This window comes from Erithacus rubecula, assembly GCF_903797595.1.
Source record: "Erithacus rubecula genome assembly, contig: scaffold_1015_arrow_ctg1, whole genome shotgun sequence".
In the NCBI taxonomy this organism is placed as follows: domain Eukaryota; kingdom Metazoa; phylum Chordata; class Aves; order Passeriformes; family Muscicapidae; genus Erithacus; species Erithacus rubecula.
In genome coordinates this window covers 1871-29348 of record NW_027636400.1, presented here as the reverse complement: position 1 = coordinate 29348, position 27478 = coordinate 1871, and the positions used below count along the sequence as shown (strand labels likewise).

The following is a 27478-nucleotide window of genomic DNA, read 5'->3' as shown; positions in this document are numbered from 1 at the left end:
GACACAGAGATGACAATAGTGTCACCCAGGTGCCACTCAGGTGCCACCCACTGTCCCCTCTGTCCCCAGACCCTGTGGGTGCAGGTGACGTCCCCGCAGCCCTTGGGGACACTCCTGTCCCTGCGGCTGCACAAGGAGCCGCTGCTGTCCCTTGTCCCCGACCGCTGGTTCTGCGCCAGTGTCACCGTCACCGGGCCACACCCGGGGGACACCGAGGGGGACACCGAGGGGGACAACGAGGGGGACAATGGCGATGTCCCCACGGCCACCTTTCCCTGTCACCGCTGGGTGGAGAGCGGGGAGATGGAGCTGAGAGAGGGGACAGGTATGGGGACAGTGGGGACAGTGGGGACAGTGGGGACATTGGGGAATGGGGACAGTGGGGACATTGGGGACATTGGGGACATTGGGGACATTGGGGGGTTGTGACTTTGGTTTTGGGGTCTCTCCTGGTGTCCCCTGATGGTGTCCCCAGTGTCCCCAGTGTCCCCAATGTCCCCAATGTCCCCAGTGTCCCCAATCCCCCCAGTGTCCCCAGTGTCCCCAATCCCCCCAGTGTCCCCAGTGTCCCCAGTGTCCCCAATCCCCCCCAGTGTCCCCAGTGTCCCCAGTGTCCCCAGTGTCCCCATGTCCCTGTCCCTGTCCCCAGCCCGCACTCCCCGTGACGCCGCTCAGGTGCCGCAGCTGCTGCAGCAGCGCCAGGAGGAGCGAAAAGAGCGCAAAGAGATCTTCGAGTGAGAACTGGGAGGGACTGGGATGGACTGGGAGGGACTGGGAGGGAACTGGGAGGGACTGGGAGGGAACTGGGAGGGACTGGGAGGGACTGGGAGGGAACTGGGAGGGACTGGGAGGGAACTGGGAGGGACTGGGAGGGACTGGGAGGGAACTGGGAGGGAACTGGGAGGGAACTGGGAGGGAACTGGGAGGGACTGGGAGGGAACTGGGAGGGACTGGGAGGGAACTGGGAGGGACTGGGATGGACTGGGAGGGAACTGGGAGGGACTGGGAGGAACTGGGAGGGAACTGGGAGGGACTGGGAGGGAACTGGGAGGGACTGGGAGGGACTGGGAGGGACAGGGCAGTCATTGGTGGTCACTGATGGTCACTATTGGTCACTCTGGTCACTGTTGGTCACTATTGGTCACTCTGAGGTCACTCTGGTCACTCTGAGGTCACTGTGGTCACTGTTGGTCACTCTGGTCACTCAGTGGTCACTCTGGTCACTCAGTGGTCACTGTGGTCACTCTGAGGTCACTGTGGTCACTCTGGTCACTCTGAGGTCACTCTGAGGTCACTATTGGTCACTCAGTGGTCACTCTGGTCACTCAGTGGTAACTCTGAGGTCACTATTGGTCACTCTGGTCACTCAGTGGTCACTGTGGTCACTCTGAGGTCACTATTGGTCACTCTGGTCACTCTGGTCACTCTGAGGTCACTCTGGTCACTCTGGTCACTCAGTGGTCACTCTGGTCACTCTGAGGTCACGCTGGCCACTCAGTGGTCACTCAGTGGTCACTCTGGTCACTCAGTGGTCACTGTGGTCACTCTGAGGTCACTGTGGTCACTCTGGTCACTCTGAGGTCACTCTGAGGTCACTATTGGTCACTCAGTGGTCACTCTGGTCACTCAGTGGTAACTCTGAGGTCACTATTGGTCACTCTGGTCACTCAGTGGTCACTCTGAGGTCACTGTGGTCACTCTGAGGTCACTCTGGTCACTCTGGTCACTCAGTGGTCACTCTGGTCACTCAGTGGTCACTCTGAGGTCACTGTGGTCACTCTGGTCATTCTGGTCACTCTGGTCACTCAGTGGTCACTGGTCACTCTGAGGTCACTGTGGTCACCCTGTGGGGACTCTGGTCACTCTGGTCACTCAGTGGTCACTGGTCACTCTGAGGTCACTGTGGTCACTCTGAGGTCACTCTGGTCACTCTGGTCACTCAGTGGTCACTCTGGTCACTCTGGTCACTCTGGTCACTCAGTGGTCACTCTGGTCACTCTGAGGTCACTGGTCACTCTGAGGTCACTCTGGTCACTCTGGTCACTCAGTGGTCACTCAGCGGTCACTCTGGTCACTCTGGTCACTCAGTGGTCACTCTGGTCACTCACTGGTCACTCTGTGGTCACTCTGGTCACTCTGGTCACTCTGGTCACTGTGGTCACTCAGTGGTCACTCTGGTCACTGTGGTCACTGTGGTCACTCTGGTCACTCTGGTCACTCAGTGGTCACTCTGAGGTCACTCTGGTCACTCTGGTCACTCAGTGGTCACTCTGGTCACTCTGTCCAGGTGGGCTCCCTACGCCCCGGGCTGGCCTTGGCGCCTCCGCGCGCTCCCGCCATCTCTCTGCCCCTGGCCAGCTCCGCGCGCCGCCACGACGTCACTTCCGGACTCACCGGAATCCGCGTCACCACCGGAGTCGCCGACAACGACGTCATTTCCGGAGTCGCCGGTAATGACGTCACAGGAAGCGACGCCATTACAGGAAGCGGCGCCATTAAGGGAAACGACGCCATTACAGGAAGCGACGCCATTAAAGGAAACGACGCCATTACAGGAGGCGACGCCATTAAAGGGAACGACGCCATTAAAGGAAACGACGCCATTACAGGAGGCGACGCCATTACAGGAGACGACGTCACAGGATGCGATGATGACACAAGAGGCAGTGACGTCGCAGGGGTCGATGACGTCACCGCAGCCGCCCCCCCAGCTGTCGCCCACCCTGAGCTTCCCCCTCATCCACCGGGCGGAGCTGGCGGCGCGCGCGGGGGCGGCGTGAGTGACACTGGGGACAGTGGGGACAATGAGGGGACATTGGGGACAGGGAGGGGACAGTGGGGACAATGAGGGGACAGTGGGGACAGGGAGGGGACAGGGAGGAGACAGTGGGGACAATGAGGGGACAGTGGGGACAGGGAGGGGACAGTGTCACCAATGTCCTCAAAATGGTGCCAAAATGGCGCCCAATGTCCCCAAAAATGTCCTCAATGTCCCCAAATGTCCCCAATGTCCCCAATGTCCCCAATGTCCCCAATGTCCCCAATGTCCCCAGTGTCCCCAGTGTCCCCAGTGTCCCCCAATGTCCCCAGTGTCCCCAGTGTCCCCAGTGTCCCCACTGTCCCCAATCTCCCAATGTCCCCAATGTCCCCAGTGTCCCCAATTTCCCCAAAAATGTCCCCACTGTCCCCAATCTCCCAATGTCCCCACTGTCCGCACTGTCCCCAATCTCCCAATGTCCCCAGTGTCCCCAGTGTCCCCAGTGTCCCCCAGTGTCCCCACTGTCCCCAATCTCCCAGTGTCCCCAGTGTCCCCAGTGTCCCCTCTGTCCCCACTGTCCCCAATCTCCCAGTGTCCCCAGTGTCCCCAATGTCCCCAGTGTCCCCAATGTCCCAGTGTCCCCAGTGTCCCCAGTGTCCCCAGTGTCCCCTCTGTCCCCAGCCAGATCCGGATCCGGCTCCGGGGTCTCGGTTCCGGGGACTCCTGGCGCAGTTTTGGGGACATTCGTGCGGCGCTCGAGGGTCCCGGGACCCCCATCAGCGGTGGGTGCCCCTCCCCCACCCCGGGATTTTGGGGGGGAGGGTCCCCAAGGTGTCCCCAAGGTGTCCCCACGTGTCCATGAGGTGTCCAAAAAATGTCTCCAGGTGTTCCCAAGATGTCCTAGAAATGTCCCCAAGTGTCCCCAGATTTCCTCAGGTGTCCCCAGGTGTCTCTGAGGTGTCCCCAAGGTGTCTCTGAGGTGTCCCCAAGGTGTCCCTGAGGTGTCCCCCTGTCCCCAGACGATGTGGGGCAGCACTGGGAGGAGGATCCCAGATGTCCCCAATGTCCCCAGTGTCCCCAATGTCCCCACTGTCCCCAGTGTCCCCAGTGTCCCCAATCCCCCCAGTGTCCCCAATGTCCCTCAATGTCCCAGTGTCCCTCAATGTCCCAATGTCCCCAATGTCCCCAGTGTCCCCCCAGTGTCCCCCAATGTCCCCAATGTCCCCAGTGTCCTCAATCCCCCCAATGTCCCCAATGTCCCAATGTCCCCCAATGTCCCCAGTGTCCTCAATCCCCCCAGTGTCCTCAATCCCCCCAGTGTCCCCAATGTCCCAATGTCCCCAATGTCCCAATATCCCCCAGTGTCCCCAGTGTCCCCAATCCCCCCAGTGTCCCCAATGTCCCCAATGTCCCCAGTGTCCCTCAATGTCCCAATGTCCCCAATGTCCCAATATCCCCCAGTGTCCCCAGTGTCCTCAATCCCCCCAGTGTCCCCAATCCCCCCAATGTCCCCAGTGTCCCCACTGTCCCTACTGTCCCCAATGTCCCCAGTGTCCCCAATCCCCCCAGTGTCCCCAATGTTCTGAGTGTCCCCAGTGTCCCCAGTGTCCCCATGTCCCCAATCCCCCCAGTGTCCCCCATGTCCCCACTGTCCCCAGTGTCCCCATGTCCCCAATCCCCCCAGTGTCCCCACTGTCCCCTGTGTCCCCAGAGTACGTGGTGCAGCACTGGCAGGAGGACGCGTTTTTCGGGGAGCAGTTCCTGAGCGGGGTGAACCCCGTCCTGCTGCGCCGCTGCCCCCGCCTGCCCCCCAACTTCCCCGTCAGCGCCGCCATGGTGGCGCCCAGCCTGGGGCCACACACCTGCCTGGAGAAGGAGATGGAGGTGAGAACCCAAAAAAAAAAAAAAAAAAAAAAAATTTTGGGATTTCCCATTTTTGGGGTTCCCCGTTTTTGGGGTTCCCGTTTTCAGGGTCTCACTCCCATTTTTGGGGTTCCCCATTTTTGGGTTCCCATTTTCGGGGTCTCACTCCCATTTTTGGGATTCCCATTTTTGGGATCCCCATTTTCAGGGTCTCACTCCCGTTTTTGGGGTAACCCATTTTTGGGGTTTCCCCCTTTTTGGGATCCCCATTTCCGGGGTCTCACTCCCGTTTTTGGGGTTCCCCATTTTTGGGGTTCCCCCTTTTTGGGATCCCCATTTTCAGGGTCTCACTCCCATTTTTGGGGTTCCCCCTTTTTGGGATCCCCATTTTCGGGGTCTCACTCCCGTTTTTGGGGTAACCCATTTTTGGGGTTTCCCCCTTTTTGGGATCCCCATTTTCGGGGTCTCACTCCCGTTTTTGGGGTTCCCCATTTTTGGGGTTTCCCCTTTTTGGGATCCCCATTTTCGGGATCTCACTCCCGTTTTTGGGGTTCCCCATTTTTGGGGTTCCCCCTTTTTGGGATCCCCATTTTCGGGGTCTCACTCTCGTTTTTGGGGTTCCCCATTTTTGGGGTTCCCCATTTTTGGGATCCCCATTTTCGGGGTCTCACTCCCGTTTTTGGGGTTCCCCGTTTTTGGGGTTCCCCCTTTTTGGGATCCCCATTTTCGGGGTCTCACTCCCGTTTTTGGGGTTGCCCATTTTTGGGGTTTCCCCCTTTTGGGATCCCCATTTTCGGGGTCTCACTCCCGTTTTTGGGGTTCCCCATTTTTGGGATCCCCATTTTTGGGGTCTCACTCCCATTTTTGAAATTCCCGTTTGTGGGATCCCCATTTTCAGGGTCTCACTCCCATTTTTGGGGTTTCCCCCTTTTGGGATCCCCATTTTTGGGGTCTCACTCCCGTTTTTGGGGTTCCCCATTTTTGGGGTTCCCGTTTTTGGGGTTCCCTCAGGCGGGCCGCGTGTTCCTGGCCGATTACGCGCTGCTCCAGGGGCTCCCCACGGGTGACATCGGGGGACACCCCCAGTTCGTGGCCGCCCCCCTGTGCCTGCTCTGGCTCAGCCCCTGCGGCCGCCTGCTGCCCGTGGCCATCCAGGTAGGCGCAGGTGTCCCCAAAAATGTCCCCAAAAATGTCCCCAAGTGTCCTCAGTGTCCCCAAAAATGGCCTCAAAATGGCACCGATACCCCCAATGTCCCCAGTGTCCCCAATGTCCCCAATCGCCCCAATGTCCCCAATCCCCTCAGTGTCCCCAATGTCCCCAATCTGCCCAATGTCCTCAATGTCCCCTAAATGGTGCAAATGTCCCCAATGTCCCCAGTGTCCCCAATGTCCCCCAATGTGCCCAATGTTCCCAGGTGTCCCAATAAATGTCTCAAATGTTCCCTAAATGGCGCCAGTGTCCCCAGTGTCCCCAATCCTCCCAGTGTCCCCAATGTCCCCAAAATGGTGCCAGTGTCCCCCAATGTCCTCAGTGTCCCCAATGTCCCCAATCTGCCCAATGTCCCCAAAATGGCGCCAGTGTCCCCCCTGTCCTCAATGTCCCCGGTGTCCCCAATGTCCCCAATGTCCCAAATCCCTCCAATCCCCTTAATGTCCCCCAATGTCCACAATGTCCCCGGTGTCCCCAGTGTCCCCAATCCCCCCAATGTCCCCAATCCCCCCAATGTCCCCAATGTCCCCAATCCCCTCAATGTCCTCAATCCCCCCACTGTCCCAAATATCCCCAATCCCCCCAATGTCCCCAATATCCCAAATCCCCTCACTGTCCCCAGTCCCCCCAATCCCTCCAATCCCCCCAATCTCCCCAATGTCTCCAATGTCCCCAATATCCCAAATCCCCTCACTGTCCCCAATCCCCCCAATGTCCCCAATCCCCTCACTGTCCCCAATCCCCCCCAATCCCTCCAATCCCCCCAATCCCCCCAATCCCCCCAATGTCCCCAATCCCCTCACTGTCCCCTCTGTCCCCACAGCTGTCCCAGACCCCCGGGCCGCGCTGCCCCGTTTTCCTGCCAGGGGGCGGGGGCTGGGCTCTGGCCAAGCTCTGGGTGCGCGGCGCTCACTTCGTGCTGCACGAGATGGTCACTCACCTGCTGCACGGACACTTCCTGGCCGAGGCCTTCGCCGTGGCCACCCAGCGCCTGCCGGCCGCCCACCCCGTGCACCAGGTACCCCGAAAATTCAACCCCCGAATCCCAAAGATGAGCCTAAAAAATTAACCCCCAAATCGCAAAGGTGAGCCCAAAAAATGAGCCTTAAAATCCCAATGATGAGCCCAAAAATTGAACCCCCAAATCGCCATCGTGACCCCAAAAAATGAGCCCTGAAATCGCAAACCTGAGCCCAAAAATTGAACCCCCAAATCACCATCCTGAGCCCAAAAATTGAGCCCTGAAATCCCAAAGCTGAGCCCAGAAAATGAGCCCTGAAATCCCAAAGATGAGCTTAAAAAATGAGCCCTGAAATCCCAAAGCTGAGCCTAAAAACTGAACCCTGAAATCCCAATCCCAAAATCCCAAACCTGACCCCAAAAAATGAGCCCTGAAATCGCAAACCTGAGCCCAAAAAATGAGCCCTGAAATCCCAAAGCTGAGCCTAAAAAATGAGCCCTGAAATACCAAAGCTGAGCCCAAAAATTGAACCCCCAAATCGCCATCCTGAGCCCAAAAAATGAGCCCTGAAATCCCAAAGCTGAGCCCAGAAAATGAGCCCTGAAATCCCAAAGATGAGCTTAAAAAATGAGCCCTGAAATCCCAAAGCTGAGCCTAAAAACTGAACCCTGAAATCCCAATCCCAAAATCCCAAACCTGACCCCAAAAAATGAACCCTGAAATCCCAATCCTGAACCCAAAAACTGAGCCCTGAAATGCCAAAGATGAGCCCAAAAACTGAGCCCTGAAATCCCAAAGATGAGCCCAAAAAATTAACCCCTAAATCGCAAAGCTGAGCCTAAAAAATGAGCCCTGAAATCACAAAGCTGAGCCTAAAAACTGAACCCTGAAATCCCAATCCCAAAATCCCAAACCTGACTCCAAAAAATGAGCCCTGAAATCGCAAACCTGAGCCCAAAAACTGAGCCCTGAAATCCCAAAGCTGAGCCTAAAAAATGAGCCCTGAAATACCAAAGCTGAGCCCAAAAACTGAACCCCAAAATCCCAAATCTGTCCCCAATGTCCCCAATCCCCCCAGTGTCCCCAGTGTCCCCAATGTCCCCACTGTCCCCAATCCCCCCACTGTCCCCACTGTCCCCAATCCCCCCACTGTCCCCACTGTCCCCAGTGTCCCCAGTGTCCCCAATGTCCCCAATGTCCCCAGTGTCTCCAGTGTCCCCAATCCCCCCATTGTCCCCATTGTCCCCAGTGTCCCCAGTGTCCCCAGTGTCCCCAGTGTCCCCAGTGTCCCCATTGTCCCCTCTGTCCCCAGCTCCTCCTCCCCCACCTGCGTTTCACCTTCCACATCAACATCCTGGCGCGGGAGACGCTGCTGAACCCCGGGGGTATCATCGACCAGGTGAGACACTGTCCCAATGTCACCTGAGTGTCACCTGTGTCACCTGAGTGTCACCTGTGTCACCTCAGTGTCACCTGTGTGTCAGCTGTGTCACCTGTGTGTCACCTGAGTGTCACCTGTGTCAGCTGAGTGTCACCTGTGTCACCTCAGTGTCACCTGTGTGTCATTAATGTCACCTGTGTGTCACCTCAGTGTCACCTGTGTCAACTCAGTGTCACCTGTGTGTCATTAATGTCACCTGTGTGTCACCTGAGTGTCACCTGTGTCACCTGAGTGTCACCTGAGTGTCACCTGTGTCACCTCAGTGTCACCTGTGTGTCATTAATGTCACCTGTGTGTCACCTGAGTGTCACCTGTGTCACCTGAGTGTCACCTGGGTGTCACCTGTGTCACCTGTGTGTCATCTGAGTGTTGTTAATGTCACCTGAGTGTCACCTGTGTCACCTGTGTGTCACCTGTGTGTCATTAGTGTCACCTGTGTGTCACCTGTGTCACCTGTGTCACCTGAGTGTCACCTGTGTCATCTGAGTGTCATTAATGTCACTTGAGTGTCACCTGTGTCACATCAGTGTCACCTGTGTCACTTGAGTGTCACTTGAGTGTCACCTGAGTGTCACCTGTGTCACCTGAGTGTCACCTGTGTCCCCGTGGTGACACTGAGGTGACACTGAATTGTGTCCCTGTCCCCAGGCCACCTCTGTGGGCAGGGAGGGGACGCTGGCCCTGGTGGCACTGATGTGACTCTGGTGACACTGAGGTGACACTGAGGTTACCCTGTCACTGTCCCTGTCCCCAGGCCACCTCGGTGGGCCGGGAGGGGACGCTGGCGCTGGTGGCACTGAGGTGACACTGAGGTGACACTGGGGTGACACTGAGGTTACCCTGTCACCGTCCCTGTCCCCAGGCCACCTCGGTGGGCCGGGAGGGGACGCTGGCGCTGGTGGCACTGAGGTGACTCTGGTGACACTGAGGTGACACTGAATTGTGTCCCTGTCCCCAGGCCACCTCTGTGGGCCGGGAGGGGACGCTGGCGCTGGTGGCACTGAGGTGACACTGAGGTGACACTGAGGTGACCCTGTCACCGTCCCTGTCCCCAGGCCACCTCGGTGGGCAGGGAGGGGACGCTGGCGCTGGTGGCCCGGGCCATGGCGGCGCTGACGCTGCGCGAGCTCTGCGTCCCCGAGGACATCGAGGAGCGCGGGGTTGGGGACATCCCGGGGTACCACTACAGGGACGACGCCATGGACATCTGGGGGGCCATCGAGAGGTGGGGACATTGGGGACAGTGGGGACAATGGGGACACTTGGGGGGATTGGGGGCAATGGGGACACTGAGGACAATGGGGACACTGGGGACAGTGGGGACACTGGGGACAGTGGGGACATGAAGGGACAATGGGGACACTGGGGGGATTGGGGACACTGGGGACAATGGGGACATTGGGGACAATGGGGACACTGGGGACAGTGGGGACATGAAGGGACAATGGGGACACTGGGGGGATTGGGGGCAATGGGGACAATGGGGACAATGGGGACAGTGGGGGGATTGGGGACACTGGGGGGATTGGGGACACTGGGGGGATTGGGGAGAGTGGAGGTGGGAATGGTGGTGACAATGGATTGGGGACAATGGTGACAATGGGGACATTGAAGACATCGGAACACAGGGACAGGGACATGGAGTGGTCCCCACTGTCCCCATTGTCCCCACATGTCCCCATTGTCCCCAATCCCCCTAGTGTCCCCAATGTCCCCAATGCCCCCATTGTCCCCATTGTCCCCAATGTCCCCATTGTCCCTTCATGTCCCCATTGTCCCCTGGTATCCCCACATGTCCCCTGGTGTCCCCATTGTCCCCTGTTGTCTTCTGGTGTCCCCAATCCCCCCAATGTCCCCATTGTCCCCTGGTATCCCCACTGTCTCCATTGTCCCCTGGTATCCCCACTGCCCCCATTGTCCCCTGATGTCCCCTGTTGTCCCCCATTGTTCCCATTGTCCCCAATGTCCCCCCTGTCCCCAGTGTCCCCCATTGTACCCCAATTCCCCCACTGTCCCCAGTGTCCCCAATCCTCCCACTGTCCCCAATGTCCCCAATGTCCCCACTGTCCCCAGTGTCCCCAATCCTCCCACTGTCCCCAATGTCCCCACTGTCCCCAGTGTCCCCAATCCTCCCACTGTCCCTAATGTCCCCACTGTCCCCAATGTCACCATTGTCCCCAATCCCCCCACTGTCCCCACTGTCCCCATTGTCCCCTGATGTCCCCTGTTGTCCCCCACTGTCCCCAATCCCCCCACTGTCCCCAATGTCACCATTGTCCCCAATGTCCCCAATGTCCCCACTGTCCCCAGCTATGTCCAGGGCATCGTGGCGCTGTTCTACGCTGAGGATGAGGAGGTGGCCGAGGATGAAGAGCTGCAGGAGTGGGTGGGAGAAATCTTCACCTACGGAGTGCTGGGCAACGAGAGCAGCGGTGAGGGGACACTGGGGACACTGGGGACAGTGGGGACACTGGGGACACTGGGGACAGTGGGGACACTGGGGACACTGGGGATACTGGGGACATTTGGGGACACTGGGGACAGTGGGGATACTGGGGACACTGGGGACATTTGGGGACACTGGGGACACTGGGGACACTGGGGACACTGGGGACATTGGGGACACTGGGGACATTTGGGGACACTGGGGATACTGGGGATACTGGGGATACTGGGGACACTGGGGATACTGGGGATACTGGGGACACTGGGGACACTGGGGACACTGGGGATACTGGGGACACTGGGGACACTGGGGACACTGGGGATACTGGGGACACTGGGGATACTGGGGACATTTGGGGACACTGGGGATACTGGGGACACTGGGGACACTGGGGACATTGGGGACACTGGGGGCATTGGGGACACTGGGGAACATTGGAGGGATTGGGGACACTGGGGACATGGGGGACATTTGTCCCTGTGTCCCTGTGTCCCTCTGTCCCTGTGTCCATTTGTACATTTGTCCATTTGTCCCTCTGTCCCTCTGTCCCTGTGTCCCTGTGTCCCTGTGTCCCTGTGTCCCTGTGTCCCTGTGTCCATTTGTCCATTTGTCCCTCTGTCCCTGTGTCCATTTGTCCATTTGTCCCTCTGTCCATCCCAGGGTTCCCCTCCCGGCTCCGTTCCCGCCCCGCCCTCGTTCGGTTCCTCACCATGATCATCTTCTGCTGCTCCGCCCGGCACGCGGCCGTAAACAGCGGCCAGGTGAGCGCACCTGGGATACCTGGGATACACCTGGGATACACCTGGGATACACCTGGATACACCTGGATACACCTGGATACACCTGAGCACACCTGGGATACCTGGGATACACCTGGGATACACCTGGATACAGCTGGGCACACCTGGGATACACCTGGGATACACCTGGGATACACCTGGATACAGCTGGGCACACCTGGGATACCTGGGATACACCTGGGATACACCTGGATACAGCTGGGCACACCTGGGATACCTGGGATACACCTGGGATACACCTGGATACAGCTGGGCACACCTGGGATACCTGGGATACACCTAGGATACACCTGGGATACACCTGGGATACACCTGGGATACACCTGGGATGCACCTGGATACAGCTGGGATACAGCTGGGATACACCTGGGATACACCTGGGAGAGCCTGGGATACACCTGGGATACACCTGGGATACACCTGGATACAGCTGGGCACACCTGGGATACCTGGGATACACCTGGGATACCTGGGATACACCTGGGATACACCTGGGATACACCTGGATACAGCTGGGCACACCTGGGATACCTGGGATACACCTGGGATACACCTGGGAGCACCTGGAATACCTGAGATACACCTGGGATACACCTGGAATACACCTGGGATACACCTGGATACAGCTGGGCACACCTGGGATACCTGGGATACACCTGGGATACACCTGGGCACACCTGGGATACCTGGGATACACCTGGGACACACCTGGGATACCTGGGATACACCTGGGATACACCTGGGATACACCTGGATACAGCTGAGCACACCTGGGATACCTGGGATACACCTTGGATACACCTGGAATACACCTGGGATACACCTGGATACACCTGGGCACACCTGGGATACCTGGGATACACCTGGGACACACCTGGGATACACCTGGGATACACCTGGGAGCACCTGAGAGTGTGAGTTCTGGTAGCCCCTGGTCAGTTTTGGTAGCCCCTGGTCAGTTTCGGTAGCCCCTGGTCAGTTTCGGTAGCCCCTGGTCAGTTCTGGTAGCCCCTGGTCAGTTTTGGTAGCCCCTGGTCAGTTCTGGTAGCCCCTGGTCAGTTTTGGTAGCCCCTGGTCAGTTCTGGTAGCCCCTGGTCAGTTTTGGTAGCCCCTGGTCAGTTCCGGTAGCCCCTGGTCAGTTTTGGTAGCCTTTGGTGGGTTTTGGTAGCCCCCGGTCAGTTTTGGTAGCCCCTGGTCAGTTTTGGTAGCTCCTGGTCAGTTCTGGTAGCCCCTGGTCAGTTCCGGTAGCCCCCGGTCAGTTTTGGTAGCCCCTGGTCAGTTTTGGTAGCCCCTGGTCAGTTCCGGTAGCCCCCGGTCAGTTTTGGTAGCCCCTGGTCAGTTCCGGTAGCCCCTGGTCAGTTCTGGTAGCCCCCGGTCAGTTTTGGTAGCCCCCTGGCCACCCCCTGCCCGCAGTACGACTACGCCGCCTGGATGCCCAACACGCCGGGCTCGCTGCAGCGGCCGCCGCCGGCCACCGAGGCCGAGGCCACCGAGGAGCTGCTGGTGGCCACCATGCCCGGCCCCAGGGCCACCGGGGCGCTGCTGGCGCTGCTGAGCGTGGTCAGCTACGAGGGGGGGGAGCCGGTGAGAGAGGGGACACAGGGGACATGGGGGACACAGGGGACATGGGGGACATGGGGGACAGAGGGGACATGGGGGGACATGGGGGACATGGGGGACAGAGGGGACATGGGGGACATGGGGACATGGGGGACAGAGGGGACATGGGGGACATGGGGACATGGGGGACAGAGGGGACACAGGGGACATGGGGGACAGAGGGGACACAGGGGACACAGGGGACAGAGGGGACAGAGGGGACAGAGGGGACACAGGGGACATGGGGGACAGAGGGGACAGAGGGGACATTGGGGGGATTAGGGACATGGGGGACACAGGGGACATGGGGGACAGAGGGGACAGAGGGGACAGAGGGGACAGAGGGGACATGGGGGACAGAGGGGACAGAGGGGACATTGGGGGGATTAGGGACATGGGGGACACAGGGGACATGGGGGACACAGGGGACATGGGGGACATGGGGGACATGGGGGACATGGGGGACAGAGGGGACACAGGGGACACAGGGGACACAGGGGACAGAGGGGACATGGGGGGACAGAGGGGACATGGGGGACATGGGGGACATGGGGGACACAGGGGACAGAGGGGACAGAGGGGACAGAGGGGACATGGGGGACAGAGGGGACAGAGGGGACATGGGGGGGATTGGGGAGATTGGGGACATTGGGGGGATTGGGGACAGTGGGGACATTGGGGGGGATTGGGGGGATTGGGGACAGAGGGGACAGAGGGGACATTGGGGGGATTGGGGACACTGGGGGGATTGGGGACATTGGGGGAGGGTCGCATATTTTGGGGTTCCCATTTTTGGGAAACCCCGTTTTTGGTGTCCCCACTGTCCCCATTCATTCCTCTTATCATCAATCTACTGTCCCCAGTGTCCCCAATCCCCACAATGTCCCCAGTGTCCCCAATGTCCCCAACATCCCCAATCCCCCCAGTGTCCCCAATGTCCCCAATGTCCCCAATTCCCCCAATCCCCCCAATGTCCCCAATCCCCCCAGTGTCCCCAATGTCCCCAATGTCCCCAATGTCCCCAATGTCCCCAATCCCCCCAATGTCCCCAATCCCCCCAATGTCCCCAATTCCCCCAGTGTCCCCAATGTCCCCAATCCCCTCAATCCCCCCAGTGTCCCCAATCCCCCCAATGTCCCCAATGTCCCCAATGTCCCCCCTGTCCCTGTCCCAGCGCCCCCTGGGCTCGCGCTCTCAGGATCTCCTGGCCGGTTCCGTCCCTCGCTCTCTCCTGCGCCGGTTCCGTTCCCGCCTGGCCGGGATCTCGCGCCGGATCCGCGCCCGGAACGCGGCGCTGGCCCTGCCCTACCCCTACCTGGACCCGCGGCGCGTGCAGGAGAGCATCGCCATCTGAGGGGCCACCAAATGTCACCCGTGGCCACCAGAGTGTCACCTGTGGCTACCAACATCAGCCAGGGTCACCAAAGAATCCCCTGTGGCCACCAGAGTGACCCCTGTGGCCACCAGAGTGACCCCTGTGACCACCAGAGTGACCCCAGTGGCCACCAGAGTGTCCCCAGTGGCCACCAGAGTGTCCCCTGTGGCCACCAGAGTGACCCCTGTGGCCACCAGAGTGTCCCCTGTGGCCACCAGAGTGACCCCTGTGGCCACCAGAGTGACCCCTGTGGCCACCAACATCAGCCAGAGCCACCAAAGAATCCCCTGTGGCCACCAGAGTGACCCCTGTGGCCACCAGAGTGTCCCCTGTGGCCACCAGAGTGACCCCTGTGGCCACCAACATCAGTCATGGTGTGTCCATCTGAACTGACCACCAGAGTGACCCCTGTGGCCACCAAAGTGTCCCCTGTGGCCACCAGAGTGACCCCTGTGGCCACCAGAGTGACCCCTGTGGCCACCAGAGTGTCCCCTGTGGCCACCAGAGTGTCCCCTGTGGCCACCAGAGTGACCCCTGTGGCCACCAGAGTGACCCCCGTGGCCACCAAAGTGTCCCCCGTGGCCACCAGAGTGACCCCTGTGGCCACTGGCGTTCAGCAGTGCTGGCCCAGAACTGACCAGTGCATTGGTCACTCTGCCCTGGGCTCACTCTGTGGCCGCCCCTCCCCCACCTACGGCCGTTCATTCATTAATTAATTCGCTCATTAATTAATTCACTCATTAATTAACTCATTAATTAATTCGCTCATTAATTAACTCACTCATTAATTAATTAATTCACCACCTCCTGAATCACGTATTTATTTATTTATTTATTTCCGATCCGGCGAGGCCCCAACGAGGGGGGTGGGGGAGGGGCGGGGGGTGGGGGAGGGGAAAGGGGAGGGGTCATGAGGGGGGAGGGGCCTGGGGCCGCCCCTCCCCCCCCTTTACCGGGGGCCCCTCCCCCACCGCGGGGTTTGGGGGGTGGGGGAGGATTTTGGGGGGGGGGGGGGGGGGCGGCCCCCCCGGAGCTCGAGCCCCTCCCCCCTCCGGGTCGCCCCTCCCCCACCTCGCCCCCCCCCCACCCCCCCCCCCCTCCCCCCCCCCCCCCCCCCGGCTGCAGTTGGGGGAGGGGCGCGGCCCGAGCCCGGAGCGCCGGCCTGCGGAGAGAGGGGGAGGGGCTGGGACCGGAACCACAGAGAGACCCCAGACCCAAATGGGGACCCCAGACCCAAAAACGGGACCTCAGAGCCAAAACGGGACCTGAGAGACCCCAGACCCAAATGGAGACCCCAGACCCAAAACGGGACCCCTGAGAGACCCCAGACCCAAAACGGGAACCCAGACCCAAATGGGGACCCCAGACCCAAAAACGGGAACACAGTCCAAATATGGGACCTGAGAGACCCCAGACCCAAAACGGGACCTGAGAGATCCCAGACCCAAATGGGGACCCCAGAGCCAGAACGGGACCTGAGAGACCCCAGACCCAAATGGGGACCCCAGAGCCAGAACGGGACCCCAGACCCAGAACAGAGACCCCAGACCCAAAATGAGAACTGAGAGACCCAAATGGGGACCCCAGACCCAAATGGGGACACCTGAGAGACCCCAGACCCAGAACAGGGACAGAGAGACCCCAGACCCAAATGGGGACCCCAGACCCAGAAGAGGGACCCCAGACCCAAAACAGGGACCCAAAATCCTCCCCAGACCCACAATGGGGACTCTCAGTGATCCCCACCCCCATGTGCCATATATGGACATGGCCCCGCCCACATTCACCATATTTGGTAATAGCCACACCCTGTTTCCCATATTTGGTCATGCCCCACTCATTTCCCATATTTGGTCATGCCCGGCCCCATTTCCCATATTTGGTCATGCCCCACCCCCTTTCCCATATTTGGTCATGCCTTATTTCCCATATTTGGTCATGCCCCACCTCATTTCCCATATTTGGTCATGCCCCATTTCCCATATTTGGTCATGCCCCGCCCCGTTTCCCATATTTGGTCATGCCCCGCCCACCTGCCCTATTTGGCCATGGCTTTGATCGCGACAGCGGCTTCCTCGGTCATCGCCGACAGCACCGTGATCTGGGGGGACCAGTTCACACCAGTTCACACCAGTTCAGACCAGTTCAGACCGGTTCAGACCGGTTCAGACCAGTTCAGACCGGTTCAGACCAGTTCACACCAGTGCACACCAGTCCAGACCAGTTCCATCCCAGTTTAGCCCAGTTCCATCCCAGTGCTCTCCAGTTCCATCCCTGTTCATCCCAGTTCCACTCCAGTTCACCCCAATTCCATCCCAGTGCTCCCAGTTCCAACGCAGCCTCTCCCCAGTTCATCCCAGTTCCCTGTAACCCCATCCCAGTCCCCCCCAGTCCATCCCAGTCCATCCCACTCCCATCCCAGTCCCTCCCAGTCCCCCCCCAGTCTCTGCCAGTCCCTCCCCAGTCCCTCCCAGTTCCCCCCCAGTCCCCTCCCACTCCCATCCCAGTCCCTCCCAGTTCCCCCCCAGTCTCTCCCACTCCCATCCCAGTTCCATCCCAGTTCCCTCCCAGTCCCCCTCAGTCCCTCCCAGTCCTTCCCAGTCCATCCCAGTCCCCCCCAGTCTCTGCCAGTCCATCCCCAGTCCCTCCCAGTTCCCCCCCAGTCCCCTCCCACTCCCATCCCAGTCCATCCCAGTCCCCCCCAGTCTCTCCCACTCCCATCCCAGTCTCTCCCAGTCCCCCCCAGTCCCTCCCAGTCCCCTCCCAGTCCATCCCATTCCCATCCCAGTCCCCCCCAGTCTCTCCCACTCCCATCCCAGTCCCTCCCAGTCCCCCCCAGTCTCTCCCAGTCCATCCCACTCCCATCCCAGTCCCTCCCACTCCCATCCCAGTTCCCTCCCAGTCCCCCCCAGTCTCTCCCAGTCCATCCCACTCCCATCCCAGTCCCCCCCAGTGCTCCCAGTTCCCTCCCAGTCCCCCCCAGTCCCCTCCCAGTCCCTCCCACTCCCCTCCCAGTCCCTCCCAGTCCGTCCCAGTGCTCCCAGTACCAGGATCTCCTCCCCGCAGTCGTATTTCTGCTCGATCTCCCGGCCCAGCTCCCCCTCTGGCAGCCGCAGATCCTCCCGCACCTCCCCGCTGTCCTGGAGCAGCGACAGGTACCCGTCCTGGATCCCGATCAGCTGCAGGTGAGACACAGGTATGGACAGGTGAGACACAGGTGAGACAGGTAACACACACAGGTACCCGTCCTGGATCCCGATCAGCTGCAGGTGAGACAGGTGAGACAGGTGAGAGACAGGTGAGAGACAGGTGAGACAGGTACAGACAGGTAACACACACAGGTACCCGTCCTGGATCCCGATCACCTGCACAGGTGAAACAGGTGAGACAGGTGAGAGACAGGTATGGACAGGTGAGACACACAGGTACCCGTCCTGGATCCCGATCAGCTGCAGGTGAGACAGGTGAGACACAGGTGAGAGACGGGTGAGACAGGTACAGACAGGTAACACACACAGGTACCCGTCCTGGATCCCGATCAGCTGCAGGTGAGACAGGTGAGACACAGGTGAGACAGGTACAGACAGGTAACACACACAGGTACCCGTCCTGGATCCCGATCAGCTGCACAGGTGAGACAGGTGAGACAGGTGAGACAGGTACAGACAGGTAACACACACAGGTACCCGTCCTGGATCCCGATCAGCTGCAGGTGAGACAGGTGAGACACAGGTGAGACAGGTACAGACAGGTAACACACACAGGTACCCGTCCTGGATCCCGATCAGCTGCACAGGTGAGACAGGTGAGACAGGTGAGACAGGTGAGACAGGTGAGACAGGTGAGACACACAGGTACCCGTCCTGGATCCCGATCAGCTGCACAGGTGAGACAGGTGAGACAGGTGAGACACAGGTGAGACAGGTAACACACACAGGTACCCGTCCTGGATCCCGATCAGCTATGGACAGGTGAGACAGGTGAGACAGGTGAGACAGGTACGGACAGGTAACACACACAGGTACCCGTCCTGGATCCCGATCAGCTGCAGGTGAGACAGGTGAGACAGGTATGGACAGGTGAGACAGGTACAGACAGGTGAGACACAGGTGAGACACACAGGTACCCGTCCTGGATCCCGATCAGCTATGGACAGGTGAGACACAGGTATGGACAGGTGAGACACAGGTGAGACAGGTAACACACACAGGTACCCGTCCTGGATCCCGATCAGCTGCAGGTGAGACAGGTGAGACACAGGTGAGACAGGTACAGACAGGTAACACACACAGGTACCCGTCCTGGATCCCGATCAGCTGCACAGGTGAGACAGGTGAGACAGGTGAGACAGGTGAGACACAGGTGAGACAGGTATGGACAGGTAACACACACAGGTACCCGTCCTGGATCCCGATCAGCTGCAGGTGAGACAGGTGAGACAGGTGAGAGACAGGTGAGACAGGTGAGAGACAGGTGAGACAGGTGAGAGACAGGTGAGACAGGTGAGACACAGGTGAGACACAGGTGAGACAGGTGAGACACACAGGCACCCGTCCTGGATCCCGATGAGCTACAGACAGGTGAGACACAGGTGAGAGACAGGTGAAACAGGTGAGAGACAGGTGAGACAGGTATGGACAGGTGAGACAGGTACAGACAGGTAACACACACAGGCACCCGTCCTGGATCCCGATCACCTGCACAGGTGAAACAGGTGAGACAGGTGAGAGACAGGTATGGACAGGTGAGACACACAGGTACCCGTCCTGGATCCCGATGAGCTGGGCAGGTGAGAGACAGGTGAGAGACAGGTGAGAGACAGGTATGGACAGGTAACACACACAGGTACCCGTCCTGGATCCCGATCAGCTGGGCAGGTGAGATGGGACAGGTGAGACAGGTGAGACAGGTACAGACAGGTACAGACAGGTGAGACACACAGGTACCTGTCCTGGATACCAATCAGCTGCAGGTGAGACAGGTGAGACACAGGTGAGACAGGTATGGACAGGTGAGACAGGACAAGTGAGACAGGTACAGACAGGTAACACACACAGGTACCCGTCCTGGATCCCAATCAACTATGGACAGGTGAGACGGGACAGGTGAGACAGGTATGGACAGGTAACACACACAGGTACCCGTCCTGGATCCCAATCAGCTGCAGGTGAAACAGGTGAGACAGAACAGGTGAGACAGGTAACACACACAGGTACCCGTCCTGGATCCCAATCAACTATGGACAGGTGAGACGGGACAGGTGAGACAGGTATGGACAGGTAACACACACAGGTACCCGTCCCAGATCCCAATCAGCTGCAGGTGAGACAGGTGAGACAGAACAGGTGAGACAGGACAGGTGAGACAGGTAACACACACAGGTACCCGTCCTGGATCCCAATCAGCTGTACCGGTGAGACAGGTATGGACAGGTGAGACAGGTACAGACAGGTAACACACACAGGTAAGAGCAGGTAACACACACAGGTACCCATCCTGGATCCCAATGAGCTACAGGTAACACACACAGGTGAGACAAGTGAAACAGGTGAGACAGGTAATACACACACGTATCTGTCCTGGATCCCTATGAGCTGTACAGTACAGACAGGTGAGACAGGTGAGACAGGTACGGACAGGCATGGACAGGTGAGACCCTCAGGTACACACAGGTACCCATCCTAGATCCTGACGAGCTATGGGACAGGTGTAAGACAGGTGAGACCCTGACAGGTGAGACAGGTAACACATACAGGTACCTGTCCTGGATCCCGATCAGCTATGGGACAGGTGTAAGACAGGTGAGACCCTGACAGGTGAGACAGGTAACACATACAGGTACCTGTCCTGGATCCCAATCAGCTGTGGGACAGGTGAGCTGAACAGGTGAGACACACAGGTATGGACAAGTACAGACAGGTGAGAAAGGTATGGACAAACAAAATCAGGTCTGGTTGTGCTACAGGTGTGTACAGGTGTGTCACCTGTCCTAGCCACATACAGGTATGTCCCCAAGTATGTACAGGTGTGTTACAGGTGTGTACAGGTATGGACAGGTGTGCCACCTGTCCCGGCCATGGACAGGTGTAAGCCCAGGTGTGTTACAGGTATGTACAGGTGTGCTACAGGTATACCCCAGGTGTGTACAGGTGTTCACAGGTATGTACAGGTGCATCTCAGGTGTATCCCAGGTGTGTTACCTGCCCAGGTGTGTGTCTCACCTGGAAGTCGTTGTGTTTGATGTCGGGCACGTCCATGTTGTGGGTGGATGGACAGATGTGCCCAGGTGTGCCCAGGTGTATCTCAGGTGTATCTCAGCTGTGCCCAGGTGTATCCCAGGTGTGCCCAGGTGTATCTCAGGTGTGTTACAGGTGTGTACAGGTGTATCTCAGGTGTGTACAGGTGTATCTCAGGTGTATGTCAGGTGTATCACAGGTGTGCACAGGTGTATCCCAGGTGTGCCCAGGTGTATCCCAGGTGTGCCCAGGTGTATCTCAGGTGTGTTACAGGTGTGTACAGGTGTATCTCAGGTGTGCCCAGGTGTCTCACCTGGAAGTCGTTGCGTTTGATGTTGGGCACGTCCATGTTGTGGGTGGATGGACAGATGTGCCCAGGTGTGCCCAGGTGTATCCCAGGTGTATCTCAGGTGTGTACAGGTGTATCTCAGGTGTATGTCAGGTGTATCACAGGTGTGCACAGGTGTATCCCAGGTGTGCCCAGGTGTATCCCAGGTGTGCCCAGGTGTATCTCAGGTGTGTTACAGGTGTGTACAGGTGTATCTCAGGTGTGTCACAGGTGTCTCACCTGGAAGTCGTTGCGTTTGATGTTGGGCACGTCCATGTTGTGGGTGGATGGACAGATGTGCCCAGGTGTGCCCAGGTGTATCCCAGGTGTATCTCAGGTGTATCTCAGGTGTGTACAGGTGTATCCCAGGTGTATCCCAGGTGTGCACAGGTGTGTTACAGGTGTCTCACCTGGAAGTCGTTGCGTTTGATGTTGGGCACGTCCATGTTGTGGGTGGATGGACAGATGTGCCCAGGTGTGCCCAGGTGTATCACAGGTGTGCCCAGGTGTATCTCAGGTGTATCCCAGGTGTATCTCAGGTGTGTACAGGTGTATCTCAGGTGTGTACAGGTGTATCCCAGGTGTATCTCAGGTGTGCACAGGTGTATCTCAGGTGTGTACAGGTGTATCTCAGGTGTGTTACAGGTGTGTACAGGTGTGTTACAGGTGTCTCACCTGGAAGTCGTTGCGTTTGATGTTGGGCACGTCCATGTTGTGGGTGGATGGACAGATGTGCCCAGGTGTATCCCAGGTGAGCCCAGGTGTATCTCAGGTGTGCCCAGGTGTATCTCAGGTGTATCCCAGGTGTGTACAGGTGTATCTCAGGTGTGTTACAGGTGTGTTACAGGTGTGCACAGGTGTGTCACAGGTGTCTCACCTGGAAGTCGTTGCGTTTGATGTTGGGCACGTCCATGTTGTGGGTGGATGGACAGATGTGCCCAGGTGTATTCCAGGTGTATCTCAGGTGTGTACAGGTGTATCTCAGGTGTGTTACAGGTGTGCCCAGGTGTATCTCAGGTGTGTTACAGGTGTATCCCAGGTGTGTTACCTGCCCAGGTGTGTGTCTCACCTGGAAGTCGTTGCGTTTGATGTTGGGCACGTCCATGTTGTGGGTGGATGGACAGATGTGCCCAGGTGTGCCCAGGTGTATCTCAGGTGTATCTCAGGTGTGCACAGGTGTATCCCAGGTGTATCTCAGGTGTATCTCAGGTGTGTACAGGTGTGTTACAGGTGTCTCACCTGGAAGTCGTTGCGTTTGATGTTGGGCACGTCCATGTTGTGGGTGGATGGACAGATGTGCCCAGGTGTGCCCAGGTGTGTTACAGGTGTGCCCAGGTGTATCACAGGTGTGCCCAGGTGTATCTCAGGTGTATCCCAGGTGTATCTAGGTGTGTACAGGTGTATCCCAGGTGTGTTACCTGCCCAGGTGTGTGTCTCACCTGGAAGTCGTTGCGTTTGATGTTGGGCACGTCCATGTTGTGGGTGGATGGACAGATGTGCCCAGGTGTGCCCAGGTGTATCTCAGGTGTGCCCAGGTGTATCACAGGTGTGCCCAGGTGTATCTCAGGTGTGTTACAGGTGTGTACAGGTGTGTTACAGGTGTGTGTCTCACCTGGAAGTCGTTGCGTTTGATGTTGGGCACGTCCATGTTGTGGGTGGATGGACAGATGTGCCCAGGTGTGCCCAGGTGTATCTCAGGTGTATCCCAGGTGTGCCCAGGTGTATCTCAGGTGTATCTCAGGTGTGTACAGGTGTATCTCAGGTGTGTTACAGGTGTGTGTCTCACCTGGAAGTCGTTGCGTTTGATGTTGGGCACGTCCATGTTGTGGGTGGATGGACAGATGTGCCCAGGTGTGCCCAGGTGTGTTACAGGTGTGCCCAGGTGTATCTCAGGTGTGTACAGGTGTGTTACAGGTGTGTCACAGGTGTGTACAGGTGTGCTACAGGTGTGTGTCTCACCTGGAAGTCGTTGCGTTTGATGTTGGGCACGTCCATGTTGTGGGTGGATGGACAGATGTCCTCGTACTTCTTGCCCGTGAAGATGTCGATGCCCACCAGGTGCACCTGGGGGGAACTGGGGTTACTGGGAGCACTGGGAGGGACTGGGAGCACTGGGAACGGGGGTCAGAGCTTTACTGGGAGCACTGGGAATGGGGTCACACCATACTGGGAGCACTGGGAATGGGGTCAGAGCTTTACTGGGAGAACTGGGAATGGGGTCAGACCATACTGGGAGCACTGGGAGAGACTGGGAGCACTGGGAATGGGGTCAGAGCTTTACTGGGAGCACTGGGAATGGGGTCAGACCATACTGGGAGCACTGGGAACGGGGTCAGACTATACTGGGAGCACTGGGAATGGCGTCACACCATACTGGGAGCACTGGGAGGGACTGGGAGCACTGGGAATGGGGTCAGAGCTTTACTGGGAGAACTGGGAATGGGGTTAGACCATACTGGGAGCACTGGGAATGGGGTCAGACCATACTGGGAGCACTGGGAATGGGGTCAGACTATACTGGGAGCACTGGGAATGGGGTCAGACCATACTGGGAGCACTGGGACTGGTTATACTGGGAGCACTGGGAGCTGTGTAAGGGCCATACTGGGAGCACTGGGAATGGGGTCAGACTATACTGGGAGCACTGGGAGCTGTGTAAGGGCCATACTGGGAGCACTGGGAATGGGGTCAGAGCTTTACTGGGAGCACTGGGAGGGACTGGGAGCACTGGGAACGGGGTCAGACTATACTGGGAGCACTGGGAATGGGGTCAGACTATACTGGGAGCACTGGGAACGGGGTCAGACTATGCTGGGAGCACTGGGAATGGCGTCACACCATACTGGGAGCACTGGGAGGGACTGGGAGCACTGGGAATGGGGTCACACCATACTGGGAGAACTGGGAATGGGGTCAGACTATACTGGGAGCACTGGGAACGGGGTCAGACTATGCTGGGAGCACTGGGAATGGCGTCACACCATACTGGGAGCACTGGGAATGGGGTCAGACCATACTGGGAGCACTGGGAGAGACTGGGGCTGTACTGGGCCACCTGGGCATTCCCAAATTCCTGAATTTTGGGATTTTCTGGGGATCAGAGACCAGAAAAGTCTCTTTAGTGGACGCATTCACTCAAGACTAACTGCGGTTTGGATTTTGGGATTTCCACGGAAATTTCGTGATTCCCACCAGGAATTCTGGGGGATTTTGGCCACCTGGGTATTCCCAAATTCCTGAATTTTGGGATTTTTTGGGGATTTTTGGAGAGATCAGAGCCTAAAAAAGTCTCTTTAGTGGACGCATTCACTCAATCCTAACTCCGGTTTGGATTTCACGATTCCCGCCCAGCATTCCGAAATTCCCGGGATTTTTGGGATCCCTCCTGGGGTTTTTTGGGATTTTGGCCACCTGGGCATTCCCAAATTCTCAATTTTGGAATTTTTTTGGGGATTTTTTTGAGATTTTTGAAGGATCAGAGACCAGAAAAGTCTCTTTAGTGGACGCATTCACTCAGGACTAACTCCAGTTGAGATTTTGGGATTTCCACGGGGATTTTGACATTCCCACCAGGAATTCTGGGGTTTTTTGGGATTTTGGCCACCTGGGCATTCCCAAATTCCTGAATTTTGGGATGTTTTTGGGAATTAGAGACCAGAAAAGTCTCTTTAGTGGACGTATCACCCAGGGCTAACTCCGGTTTGGATTTCGCGATTCCCGCCCGGCATTCCAAGATTCCCCTGGTGATTTTGGGATCCCTCCCGGGGTTTTTTGGGATTTTGGTCACCTGGGCATTCCCAAATTCGTAGATTTTTGGATTTTCTTGAGATTTTTGGGGAATCAGAGACCAGAAAAGTCTCTTTAGTGGACGCATCACCCAGGGCTAACTCCGGTTTGGATTTTGCGATTCCCGCCCGGCATTCCAAAATTCCCCTGGGATTTTTGGGATTCCCCCCCGGGGTTTTTTGGGATTTTGGCCACCTGGGTATTTTCAAATTCCCAATTTTACGGGTTTTTTGGGGATTTCTAGAGAGATCAGAGCCTAAAAAAGGCCCTTTAGTGGACGCACTCACTCGGTCCTAACTCCGGTCGCGATTTTGGGATTTCCACGGGGATTTCAGGATTCCCACCAGGATTTTTGGGATCCCCCCCGGGGGTTTTTTGGGGTGCAGGCACCTTGGCGTGGCCGTGCTTGCCGGTTTTGGAGGTGCTCATCTCCACGATCTTGCAGGGGCGGCCCTTGAGCACCACGAAGCCGTTCTTGCGCAGCGCCGAGCACTGCATGGGGAACGTGGCCGAGGCGCCCGCGTCCCCCGTCTCGAAGTCCAGGTCGTCGGCCATCGCCTCTCTGGGGGGCAATTCCCAAAAAAAAACAACGGGGTGGGGGAGGGGGAAAGGGGATTTAGGGGGGCAAGGAGAAGCACAAAAAATTTGGAAGGCGGGGAAGGTCGGGGGACCTCAAAAATTTGGGGGAAAGTGGGAAGCGGGAACTTTAAAAGGACTTGGAGATCCCAAAAAGGGGTGAAAAGCCAAAAAAAAGGGGTGGAAACCCCAAAAATGGGGGTCAGGGGTGGGGAACCCCGAATTTAGGGGGGAAGGAGAAGCACAAAAAATTTGGGGGGCGGGGAAGGTCGGGGGACACCAAAAATTGGGGGTAAAGTGGGAAGGGGAAGGTCAAAAAGTGCTTGGGGACGCCTTAAATAAAGCACTTAAAAACACCAAAAAGGGGGTGAAAACCCCAAAAATGGGGGTCAGGAGTGGGGAACCCTGAATTTAGGGGGGGAGGGAGAAGCAAAAAAAATTTGGGGGGTGGGGAAGGTCGGGGGACCCCAAAAATTGGGGGTAGAGTGGGAAGCGGAAACTTTAAAAGGACTTGGAGATCCCAAAAAGGGGTGAAAACCCAAAAAAAGGGGTGGAAACCCCAAAAATGAGAATCAGGGGTGGGGAACCCTGAATTTAGAGGGGGAGGGAGAAGCACAAAAAATTTGGGGGGCGGGGAAGGTCGGGGGACCTCAAAAATTGGGGGTAAAGTGGGAAGGGGAAGGTCCAAAAGGTGTTGGAGACGCCTTAAATAAAGCACTTAAAAACACCAAAAAGGGGGTAAAAACCCCAAAAATGGGGGTCAGGAGTGGGGAACCCTGAATTTAGGGGGGGAGGGAGAAGCAAAAAAAATTTGGGGGGTGGGGAATGTCGGGGGACCTCAAAAATTTGGGGGAAAGTGGGAAGCGGGAACTTTAAAAGGACTTGGAGATCCCAAAAAGGGGTGAAAAACCAAAAAAAGGGGTGGAAACCCCAAAAATGAGAATCAGGGGTGGGGAACCCCGAATTTGGGGGGGAAGGAGAAGCACAAAAAATTTGGGGGGTGGGGAAGGTCGGGGGACCTCAAAAATTGGGGGTAGAGTGGAAAGCGGAAACTTTAAAAGGACTTGGAGATCCCAAAAAGGGGTGAAAAGCCAAAAAAAGGGGTGGAAACCCCAAAAATGAGAATCAGGGGTGGGGAACCCCGAATTTGGGGGGGAAGGAGAAGCAAAAAAAATTTGGGGGGTGGGGAAGGTCGGGGGACCCCAAAAACTGGGGGTAAAGTGGGAAGGGGAAGGTCCAAAAGGTTTTGGAGACACCCCCCCAAAAAAAAAAAATTGAAAACCCAAAAAAAGGGGTGGAAACCCCAAAAATGAGAATCAGGGGTGGGGAACCCCGAATTTGGGGGGGAAGGAGAAGCACAAAAAATTTGGGGGGTGGGGAATGTTGGGGGACCCCAAAAATTGGGGAGAAAGTGGGAAGGGGAAGGTGAAAAAGGGGTTGGGGACCCCCCAAAAAAAATTTGAGGAACCCAAAAATGGGGTGGAAACCCCAAAAATGGGGGTCAGGGGTGGAGACCCCAAAAATTTGGGGGGTCAGGAAGAAGCACAAAAAATTGGGGGGTGGGGAAGGTTGGGGGACCCCAAAAATTGGGGGTAAAGTGGGAAGGGGAAGGTGAAAAAGGGGTTGGGGACCCCCCAAAAATGGGGGTTAAGGGGGTCCCAAGATGGGAAAAAGGAACCCCAAAAATGGGGAGCCCCAAAAAAGACTGATCAGGACCCCAAAAATGAAATAGGGGTCCCCAAAAAGAATCAGGGAACCCCAAATTTTTTGGGGAACCCCCCACCAAAAAAAGAGGGGTGGGGGTCCCAAAAAGGGACTGGGGGAGGTGAAAATGGGGGTGGGGGATTGGAGACCCCCAAAAAGGGTTTGGGGACCCCCAAAAACGGGCTGGGAACCCCTAAAATGAGTTGGGGGGATCACAGGGGAACCCCAAATCTGGGATGGGGGGGGGAGGTGACACGTGGGGGCTGAGGGGGGGAATTTTGGGGGGTCCTGGGGGGTTTTGGGTGGAATTTTGGGGGGTCCTGGGGGGTTTTGGGTGGAATTTTGGGGGGTCCTGGGTGGAATTTTGGGGGGTCCAGGGGGGTTTTGAGTGGAAT

The 27478-nt window shown here is 57.5% G+C and overlaps 2 protein-coding genes and 1 long non-coding RNA gene across 4 annotated transcripts; 2 read left to right on the top strand and 1 right to left on the bottom strand.

The window, feature by feature from the left end:
* The first annotated feature begins 2614 nt into the window (after positions 1-2614).
* Positions 2615-14436, top strand: LOC306815133 (polyunsaturated fatty acid lipoxygenase ALOX15B-like). 2 transcript variants are annotated; one of them, XM_079331753.1, is made up of 11 exons: positions 2615-2776; positions 3440-3540; positions 4470-4642; positions 5633-5776; positions 6655-6849; positions 8105-8191; positions 9289-9458; positions 10544-10665; positions 11340-11440; positions 12893-13063; positions 14253-14436. In XM_079331753.1, exons 1-11 carry the CDS (start codon positions 2649-2651, stop codon positions 14430-14432), a joined length of 1572 nt encoding a protein of 523 aa, XP_079187879.1. In that variant the 5' UTR covers positions 2615-2648; the 3' UTR covers positions 14433-14436. The 2 variants fall into 2 exon arrangements, with proteins under 2 accessions (XP_079187879.1, XP_079187880.1); XM_079331754.1 differs by lacking the exons at positions 5633-5776; positions 6655-6849.
* Positions 14437-15526: 1090 nt separating this feature from the next.
* On the bottom strand, positions 15527-25399 carry EIF5A (eukaryotic translation initiation factor 5A). The gene is made up of 5 exons (XM_079331752.1): positions 25194-25399; positions 22977-23081; positions 17501-17632; positions 16487-16554; positions 15527-15615 (listed from the first exon to the last, which is right to left on the bottom strand). Exons 1-4 carry the CDS (start codon positions 25356-25358, stop codon positions 16492-16494), a joined length of 465 nt encoding a protein of 154 aa, XP_079187878.1. The 5' UTR covers positions 25359-25399; the 3' UTR covers positions 15527-15615; positions 16487-16491.
* On the top strand, positions 18971-21957 carry LOC306815132. The gene is made up of 3 exons (XR_013777325.1): positions 18971-18986; positions 20340-20478; positions 21811-21957. It is a non-coding gene; the product is annotated as an uncharacterized lncRNA (long non-coding RNA).
* Positions 25400-27478: the final 2079 nt, after the last annotated feature.